The 11,023-nt window shown below is 32.7% G+C and overlaps 1 protein-coding gene across 3 annotated transcripts in view; it reads left to right on the top strand.

The window, feature by feature from the left end:
- The window catches only part of LOC126820583 (synaptosomal-associated protein 25), a 66,961-nt gene extending 56,107 nt beyond the window's left edge, over positions 1-10,854 (top strand). For 2 of the 3 annotated variants that reach the window (XM_050548633.2, XM_050548632.2), the window contains exons 7-8: positions 2,678-2,822; positions 5,317-10,854. In XM_050548633.2, coding sequence (XP_050404590.1) covers positions 2,678-2,822; positions 5,317-5,385 — 214 coding nt within the window. In that variant the 3' untranslated portion in view covers positions 5,386-10,854. Of the gene's footprint in view, positions 1-2,677; positions 2,823-4,384; positions 5,211-5,316 lie in introns of those variants that run through there. The other variant, XM_050548634.2, reaches the window with a different exon arrangement.
- Positions 10,855-11,023: the final 169 nt, after the last annotated feature.

The raw sequence follows: 11,023 nt of genomic DNA on the forward strand, positions 1-11,023 counted from the left end.
CTCCACTCCATATTGAAAGAATAAGTTGTTTTGACGTAGTCAGTGAACAAAGAGCCAACCACATCGTCAAAACAACTTGTCCCTGGTGTAGAGGACTGCAATGATATTAAACGTAATGTAAAGGACACTGTACAACGTGGGTCAATCCTGGTGAAGTGTGCATCGGCGGATATTTGTCCGTTGAAATTTATTTGTTATAAAATTTATGACTTTCTAGGCGTTTGTTTTCATCCTGCTTATTTTCAATGCTTGTATAAAAGTGTTTGTTTGTCGGAAATGAACAGTACTATTTCCGGAAAGCTGTTCATTTCTGATACACGGATACTTTTATGCCTTTATTGGAAATAAACAGGAAAGTTTTATCAAAGGTTGCCACTGACAACGAGGTAGAAGTGGGATGTAATGCCTTTTGTAAGCGGAATTAGGTATACTGATTGTCTGTTAATTTCTGTCTATTGCAAAGACTTCCAGTTAACATCAATTACAAGAATATTCACTTGAAGTTGACATGCTGGAGCCAAACTCATATACTGAAGATTGATTAGCTAACTGTAGAAATTTTAAAAAATTTTGTGCAAAATAAAATTGAGATCGGATTTAAATAGGTGTCACAGCTCCATTACTCGTGTTGAAGAAAGTTGTTTGTTTCCTCTACTGGTCACAATTTTTATCCGATGTTGACGAAATTTGAAATATATGTTTATACATCCCAAAGATCTCAGTTCCTTTCAATATTGGTATTTATCGGGCCGTAACTTCATGGATTATGACCCCAGATGGCTTTACCTTGTGGTCACTCTAGTAGTCACTCTAGTAGTCACAATTTTTATACGCCCACATTTTCATGTGGAGGTATATTGTCGTCGCCCCTGTCCGTCTGTCCACAATTGTTTGTGAACAGTCTACAGGTCACAATTTTTATCCGATTTCAATGAAACTTGAAATATAGGTTTATCACCCTAAGATCTCGGTTCCTTTCGATATTGGCATGTATCGGACTGTAACATCATGGATTATGGCCACTGATTGTACGAAAAATCACGTTTTTAGCTTGTGAACACTATAGAGGTCACAATTTTTATCCGATTTAGTTTAAACTTGAAATGTATGATTATAACCCAAAGATCTCGGTTTCTTTCGATATTCACGCATATCGGAACGTAACTTCCTGAATTATGGCCCCTGATTGTACCAAAAATCGCGTTTTTAGTTTGTGGACCCTATAGAGGTCATAATTTTTATCCGATTTAAAAAAACGTATTATTATATCACCGTTAAACCCTAAGAACGGCTGAGTTCGAATTTCGTGAAAATCTGCCCAAAACTAACAGACAAAATGGCCGCTGTTCGTTCTCAAATAGCGTAAAAAATATGGTATTTCAAGGTTGTGGACCTATAGAGGTCACAATTTTTATCTGATTTTGTTGAAACTTGAAATGTAAGTGGACTCTCTACATGTCACAATTCTTATCCAATTTTGACGAAACTTGAAATATAGGTTTATCCCCAAAAGATCTCAGCTGCTTTCGATATTGGCATGTATCTGATCAAAACTTCATGGATTATGGCCCCTGTTTGTACGAAAAATCACGTTTTTATCTTGTGGACCCTATAGAGGTCACAATTTTTATCCGATTTTGTTGAAACTTGAAATGTAAGTTTATAACCCAAAGATCTCGGTTCCTTTCGATATTCGCGCATATCGGACTGTAACTTCCTGCATTATGGCCCCTGATTGTACGAAAAATCGCGTGTTAGCTTGTGGACCCTATAGATGTCATAATTTTTATCCGATTCAAAAAAACCTATTATTATATCACCGTTACACCCTAAGGATGGCTGAGTTCGAATTTCGTGAAAATCGACCCAAAACTGACAGACAAAATGGCCGCCCCTCGTTCGCAAATAGCGTAAAAATTTGGTATTTCAAGGTTGTGGACCCTATAGAGGTCAAAATTTTTATCCGATTTTTTTGAAACTTGAAATATAAGTTTATAACCCAAAGATCTTAGTTCCTTTCGATATCCGCGCATATCAAACAGTAACTTCCTGAATTATGGCCCCTGATTGTACGAAAAATCACTTTCTTCTTAGCTTGTTCTCTATCCATCTCTCGAAAATGTGGGTGTATCCTGCCTGGCAGCCGCTGGTGATGAAATTTAAAATGTATGTTTATAACCCAAAGATCCGAGTTCCTTTCGATATTGATGCATATCGGACCGTAACCTCCTGGATTATGGCCCCTGATTGTTTGAAAAATCGCCTTTTTAGCTTGTTCTCTGTCCATCTCTTGCAAAATGTGGGCCTATATTGCATGGCAACCATTTGTTCAACTTAATGTCACACAGTGAGTGTGGTGCTGGCTCACTAACTACCCCTATGGTGGCAGAGAGAATTCCTCAGGAATTTCTAGCCGGGTTTCCCCAACAGTCGGGGGTGCAGATTGGAGGCCTGACGAAAAAAGGATCTAGTCATTTGGATTGGACTTATATCCAAGGCAGCAGGTATACTATTTGCAACATCTTAAATATCCAGTGACTGTTGGAAATTGAAATAACGGTTGGTCGTAGCTCTGGTGTAGGGGTAAAATTTCCCTCATGGCACACAGCATGGGCATATGCCCATCTTCATGTGCCAAGTTCATGCAAAAACAAACCCCCATTTAATTTCATTTCAGAGTGACAAATGATGCTAGAGAGACAGAAATGGAGGATAATTTAACTGAAGTGAGTGGTATGATAGGTAATCTAAGAAACATGGCCATTGATATGGGTAGTGAAATTGGTTCACAGAATCGACAGATTGACAGAATTAACCAGAAGGTAAAGAAATGTGACCATCAAATTTTAACTCTACAATTTAACACAAATAAATGTTTTCTCATTCAGCTATTTATGTACCGATACTACAAATTATGTTAAGCCATTTTGATTTTATAGGCCATGTTGACTTTTCTTTATAGAAGAGTTATTTCAAGTGGTTGAGAAAATCAATGGCCGACAAAAAAAGGATAAATTTATTTGAGTATGCTTAGAGAAAATTATCTCTAATATCTACTGTAATGTTTCTATCAGTAGTAATCAAGTCGGTTTGAAGAGGGTAATAAACTTGGTAGAAAATAACTATCCAATCAAATCTAAACCTTAAAATAAAACCCTCCATGCCACTCTTGCGGATGAAAATAGAATATGTGAAGACATAGATGATTTGTTAGTCTGCGTTTCTAATGATTGAGTCAAAACCATGTCGTTGAACTGATCAAGATCTATTTCTCTCCACAAGTGTCTGCTTTCAACGTCCATCTTTAAACAAGTTATAATATATTTCACCATATATAGATATATAACAAGTAATAAAAATATAAATGGACCACTCAGAATTACTAAATTAAAGCGACGCATGCTTATATATATATATGTAACAAATTTCTAAATTAATACCCATATTTAACTCATACTGTTATTAACTGTCTGTTATTGATCTAGAGGGGTTTTATTTTTAACTCAAATCTTTGGATAGGGCTGGACAGTTTTGACACGGGGGGCTTCATACTGTTAAGAATGAAGAACCAGGAGATTTAACTGTTTAGTAACTTAAGAGTATTGGGAATTACATATATACTCTTTACTCAGACTATAAAGATTTTTCATTTTAATCAACTGTCAACCTAATTTTGGGGGGAAATAAACATCTTTTCCATTTCCACTTTTGCTGATGGATTTACTAATTGCTAGATGCTTGCAATTTGAGCAATATAACAATGAAAGACTATAAAGCAAGGCAATTTTTATGTGTAATGTTTTTCATTTCAAAAACAATAAGCCACACCAATTTCAAAACCTGAATCTTAGTGAACAGCTAAAGCTCTTATAAACTGTACTTCCTGACACTTGCGTGGCTACTTATTTATCAAGATCTGGCTGGCCCGAGTTCACAAAGCAATCCCTGACATATCTTATATTAAGAATTTACTCAACTTTCAATCACTGTTTATGAGAAACACAAAACTTTAATTTCTTATTGATGTATTTGATAAATTAAAACAACAAAAGTTTTATAGAGGGCTATATTTTAGTTAAAATAAGGCGAACAATTTTGAGTAAATTCGTAACTTAAGTCTGAGAATGTTTTGTGAATTTGGGGCCTAAAGAATTAGATATGAAATTGGTTTGGCCTGATTATGATCTATATTGGGTTATAATTTTTTTCGTTGAAGGTTGTATGAATACTATAAGATATTAACAATAAATCAGGACACAAAAAATACTTGCTTTATAGTAGAATAATGATTAATCTTTTCCATCATCCTACCATTGCTTGCATCCTTATATAATAATGTAACAACCTACTAACCATGGCTTCTCTCCCCTTCCTTATCTTCCAGGCCACCTCGAACGAAGTCCGCATTTCAGAGGCTAATAAGAGGGCTACGAAAATCCTCAAATCCTAAGGCAGCTTGTTTCAAGATTGATCTAATAATGTGGTATCGGGAACACTTAACAATATTTGGACAAAAAAAAAACCAACCAGTTTTTTTCTTTGAAATCAGTTACACGTTATTTCTTTTTACAATTAGTCTTGAACTTTCAGTTTTATCTTCAGCATGACTTTTAACTGTTTTAATCTTGTTTTCTTTTATCTTCCCAAAATGAGAATATTTTTGGGGTTTTTTTTTGATACAGCAAAATTAATTCGATGCAGATTGGTTTTCAGTTTTGGTTTATTGAATGATTTAAAAAAATTTTGGGATTAGTCAAAAATAATTTGATTTGATCTGCATTATAAGCAAATTCACAATATTGATAAGCGCTTTCAGGTTGATATGATCAACGGTGACATGCATAATAATACTTAGTTAATTAATTAATTAATCTGCTTTTTTTAATTACTCATATTTCTAAGTACATTGTATATAGATCGTGGATGGTATAAATCATATATTTAACTGTAGATATAGAAGCGACATGAGGAGATATAATTTAATTCCATACTTTCTTATGGCTTTTAGATGGCTTTTATATCATTTTTACTCATTAATCAACATCATCAGGCTTGTTAATATAATCGTTACTATCAGATATTAACAAAACGCCCAAAACAAAATACTCTTAGGTCACAATAATATTTATTTATTTATTTTAAAATTTTCTTTCTTGCTTCTTATTTTTTTGCACATTTTTCATTTAGGTTTCACATCTATGTGCATGTTCTTTTTTTTTTGTTCATTTCTTTATCAGATGGTTTTTATTTGTAGATAATTTTAATTGATTTTGTTTTTTTCTCTCTCTTACTCTTTTTCTTCACCAATAAAAAAAGTCTGATTCTCTAATTGTGCGGGTGGATGAAGCTAACACTCGAGCTACAAGGATTATGCGTAAACAGTGAGACTGAGCCGGATTAGGAACAAGGAACTTTTTAATTTGTGAACAAGAGGATGTAAAATAATGAACCACAACTAACTGAATGAGTGAGAAGTTACAATAAAGACAGTGTTTTGAAAGTGTCTTAAACAATTCTGAGATAAGTATATAGAACTATCAATTAGATACCCAACAGAGATATAACTGTCTACTTTAAGACATAGAACAGAAATTGTCCATTAATTATAATAAGAGTATAAAGGGTGTAAGTTTATCCTTCATGTTGATTACTTGCATATATTTTATATGAATTGATTAGTGCTGATTTTGACGATTTCTTTAAATAAATATTATTAATCTTATATATATTCTATACTTGACGATTGTTTGTATTTTGTCAGTTGGTGACTGTGAAGGCTCCTCGAACAAGTATTACATTCCTCTTCATCCAAATAATAATATTTTATATTCCATGTTTGTAATTGTAATGATTATATTATGTCTGTAAATTTCTCATAACAAACTTCTTTCAAAATGTCTAGTTCTTTTCCAAATGAAGATTTAAGGAAAATATTTTACTTGGTAAAAACTGAATGGCATTAGTGAATGAACTTTTTAGACATTTTAGCTGACCATGAAACCGTTTTAAATTTTGTTGAGAATGATTATAATATACATTGTTTGTGCAGATACGAGAGCCCATAAAGCTCACTTTAAAATGGTTTGATGTATTTGTTCACGAAATGCCATTTATGATGTTTTTAAAACATGGTTTGTTAATGTTATGAGAGAAGAACGGTACACTGCTTTATTGTTTAATTGTGTTTTTAAAGTATAATAAATGTTATATCTATGTACGGTAATAATAGGTATATTTATATATGTTATGATAATTGAAATATTTCTTGACATTACCAGGGTCTGTAGAATATTATTACCCTTGGATCAACACTACCAGACATTTTGTCAGGAGTTCCATCGATATTCAGTGTTATATACATTAGTGTCATTGATCTCATGATCAGCAAAATTTGTCTACTGATATTGAGTGATTTCTTGAAGATCAAGTAATTTCCAATTCTTGAAAGTTCCAGAGGGCGTGTGTCTCTATTGCACTTTTGATTGGCCACATGCTATTGAACCAGACCTTCGATGCACTAGTTTTAGAACAATGAACTCAGCAGGAATTTCCAAGTCTGGTTCTCACTTGTAGGAGTTGACTATTCTGTCTAGTCATTCAAAAATATGAGGAACTGTTCCTGGAGGCATGTCACTTAATTGCACTTTTGATTGGCCCCATGTTATTGAATCCAGACCCTGGATGCAGTGGTTGCAAAGGACTCAACCAGTAAGGTCTGGTTCTCACTTATCAGAGGTCACAGATCTGTCTAGTCAGAAATATGAGGACCTGTAAACTTAAATTGTATTGCACATAAATAGGATTCCTTAATGTAGACCAGGATTAAACTCTGCTATCTTGAGGAAAATTCTCCCATTGGCATTGCACAGCTAATGATAGAAATAAAACAACTGCTGTGACCGTTCATCTCAATATTACCTAAATAAAATGTGTACGAGACATTAAGTGCCATTCCATTTGATGTCAAAAACCAGGTAATATGACAGTTAATTAGAATGAGGAGTAATGAGAATGATATGTTTTTAGAACTTGGTTATGGTCAAGATAATATAATGTATTATAATATATAATAAACTTGTTATAAAGAATGGTTTGTTGTAGAATTTCATGATAGGAATGAATCAAGATGGAACACTATTTCCAATACACAAAATCCCAGTGTAGATGAATCTGAATAGTAATGATGTGTTATATGAAACATGTAAACTGACTTGTCTATACATTTCAGGTCTGTATTAAGACTTTGATTATGATCAGGTAGCATTTATTAAACGTGAAGTATTCCTAGTGGGGTGGGGGGTGGGTGGGGGGGGAGTAGCAAATAGCTTGGAGTGAGGGAGGTAGTTTTGGTTTACTGCTTTGAAAATAAACTATTCCTATTCTGTCGGGATACAATACGCCTGACACTAAAAGTATTAGTATGGTTGATGTGTACTGTGTTGCATTTTTCATGGGGTGGGTTTTAAGGCAGGAGTAGCAAACTCAGGTATCACCCACACTCTAACAACATCACTAAAGAGGGAAGGGTGGTGGGGTTTCTTGCATAAAATAATGCAGTATTTGTAATAAGCGGGTTAGTTGAGACAAGAGCAGATTAAGGCATATCCCATATTTCAATAATGCATCAAAATTAATCAAATTCACACTTTCTAAACTAAAGTTGATAATACATAAATTGATATTAAGCTGTACTAAAATATTTTCTTGTAGACAATGATATAATAATAACCATTCTTTAATAATATTACCTATATACTGTAGTCATATCTTGTTCCTAACTGTAAACTACAAGGAAATATAAATGACATTAAGAAAGGAGTGGTGATGTATGAGGCTATACTTTTAATCTGGACTAGGTAATATCAGACATTGTGAACTTTGTGCTGGATTTGTATTAAACATGTATCAATAAAAACAGATAAAAGACAAAATGACAGACACCTGAGGGATTTGTGCTGATCAAAGCCGGAATTTATACCCGACAGGTGCATTGTTTCTAAGCGTATGTTTGATGCAAGGGAAGGAATGGATGAGTTAAAACTCCAGAGTGTAGATTTTGTATTAATTTAAAATTGATTGCCAGAAAAATATGAGCTTTATATTTTCATTTGATTAGAAATATGCATGAAATTTTCTCTTATTTCATATAGAATTCTGTTTGTTTTTACAGTTGGGAACAAGGATTGTTTTATGTTTGTTTATATTCAGTGAGCCACGAACACTCTCAACATATTAATTATTTATTTGCAAGGCAGAACTCTGTATATAACAATATCTATTAATATATATATATACTGTATATGTTTAATTGTCATTGCTTCTAATTATATTATATCATTATGTAAATAATCATTCATTCTTTTTGCAACTTATTATTAGATATGAAATAAAAATAAAAAAACATTAGATTTCTGGGTATGATGTAGATATAAAGTGATGCTATATATTATGTATTTATCTGAATATAGGTCATTCTCTATATCTATAATGTATATATAACTTAAATCAAGGGCAATAATTGGATTCCATACACTATGACTATAGTATTATCACAATAAATAAACAAATCTGAAAATATATCATTGATAATTGATGCAGTTGATGTTATGTTGTGCTTCTAAAAGCTGATATTAAGAAAAGTATAAGAATATGTCATGTATGCAAAATCAGACCTGGAGATAATGATTTTAGTTGTATGTGACTAAATATCAGGCACTAACTACAAAACTAGTACCTGCTATTTTGACAAAGCATGACAGTATGCCTGACAATATCATGACAAGTGCCATATTTCCAGGTTTGAAAATCTACAAATGAATATATTCTTAAATTGTGTAATTCTTAGCAGGCCATCGTTGCAAGATGAGAGTCAATTAATAATATGACCGTTTTTACTAAACTCACATCACTTGGCTGTACTGTTTTGCTACCACATTTTCATTGGTCAGTCATTTCATGTTTGAACTGCTAACTGCTTGCGTACCTGTCTCTATATATAAACATCTTTCAAGACATTTGGTCACACATTATCACCTGAAGTTCAATCAGTTGTATTGTTTATTGTGTGGATATGAAGATGAAATAAGTGTTTTATTATCTGAAATTATGTCATTGAAATGTGTCCCATGTTTCTTGGTTGTCATATCAGGCTTGTTTTAAGATGTTTATTTATTATGGTTGTTACAGCATCAAATGACTTGCTATTCATTCAGTATAAGGCCAATATGGGCTATAATCTGTATATACCAGAATTTGTCCACCCCTCACTGCGCTGGTATGTGGGGTCGACATGCAGTAGGCTACATGATCTTACTATTCATTCAATATAAGGCCAAACTGCTATCTATGTATATCAGAATCTACTCACCACTTAATGTGCTGGTATGTGTATCGACATGCATTAGGCTAAATGACTTGTTTCTTATTCAGTATAAGGCCAACAAGGTCTATAATCTCTATATATATATCAGAATCTGTCCACTCTTGACTGTGCTGGTATGGTGATATGTGTGGTCGACATGCAGTAGGCAAAATGACTTGTTACTTATTCAATATAGGTCAACAAGGTCTATAATCTATAGATATATATCAGAATCTGTCCACCACTTAATGTGCTGGTGTGTGCGGTCGACATGCTGTAGGTGACTTGTTACTCATTCCATGGCCAATATGGGCTATAATCCATATCTAGAAGAACATGTCCATCACTCAGATTCTGAATTTAACCTGTATTAAATCTAAATTCAAGTTTAACATTTATTCATTGAATCAGATGTATGAGCTATAAGCAATTGGTATCAGGTTTGTTGTTATCACCTAATAAAGCTAAGGTTTACAAAGAATGAATGTCGAATGAATGATTTAAATCCAATCAAAGATTGAATTAGTAATTTCTTGATCAAAAATACTCAATGAAATCTATTATTTATTATAAAGGAAAAATTATGCACCATAAAACGTTATAAAATATTATTATTATTGTTTAAATGTTATTGTTTGATTTTATATAAATATCACTTGTACTGTTGTAGTTTGAAAGGTTTTATATTTTGATGCTCAATAACGTCAGGTAGCTAAAGAGAAAGGCAAAAGTTTTGTTGAAAAAAAAAAAAGAAAAGAAAACTTTTAACATGTATGAAACATCCCAAATTCATTAAATAATCTATTATAGAGGTAAAAAAAAAAATATATGTATATATCCAAAAAAAAGAAAGATAAATTTATAGTGTGTTAAACAAGCCTACATTGAATATATAAATATCTTATACAGGTCCGATATATGGTATATGGTCAAAATAAAAAATACTTATGTTTACAGATATCCAACTGACCCAATTGTTTTCAGCCAGGGCCTATTATCAGTCTCCGGGTGTTTTTTTGTGGAGAAATTCAAACACTGACATTATTTTTTTGTGGACAAATTCAAACACTGACATTATTTTTTTGTGGACAAATTCAAGCACTGACATTATTGTATTATTTTCAAGAACTTTACTCAGTAATAAAGATAGAATGTTTGGAAATAGATAATGCAAACCTCACGAAAAAAAAAGATTTTCTGACTGACTGCCTCTATTTTTTGTGGCAAAGTAACTGTAAACACAGGTTGTTGTTATTTTTCTTGACCTAATACAAAGCCAATTTATCAAGATTCAAGAATTGCCGATGTGCCAAAAAAAGATAAAAGTATGAAATCATGCATCAAACTATGCTATATGTATAAAATGTACCTACAATGTAAATGGCCGAAAAACTCAAATCATTATGTGCAATGTATGTAGCCTGTCTGTGTTTCTTTCAGCAAATCAATGTTATGTAGATAGTACTATTAAAATTTCTTTCTTCAAAACACAATATTTTATTTTTTTGTTTCATTCCACTTTTGAATAAAAGGATGATCGAGTAAATTATGGTGACTGCTATATAAATTGTCAGAACTTTATTATGCACTGCCAGTCTGTAAATAAGTCACTGGGTTTCTATCCTGTCCCCTATGACTCAATAAATTAACCTGCTGTCTTGG

Source organism: Patella vulgata, chromosome 5, assembly GCF_932274485.2.
Source record: "Patella vulgata chromosome 5, xgPatVulg1.2, whole genome shotgun sequence".
Classification (NCBI taxonomy): domain Eukaryota; kingdom Metazoa; phylum Mollusca; class Gastropoda; family Patellidae; genus Patella; species Patella vulgata.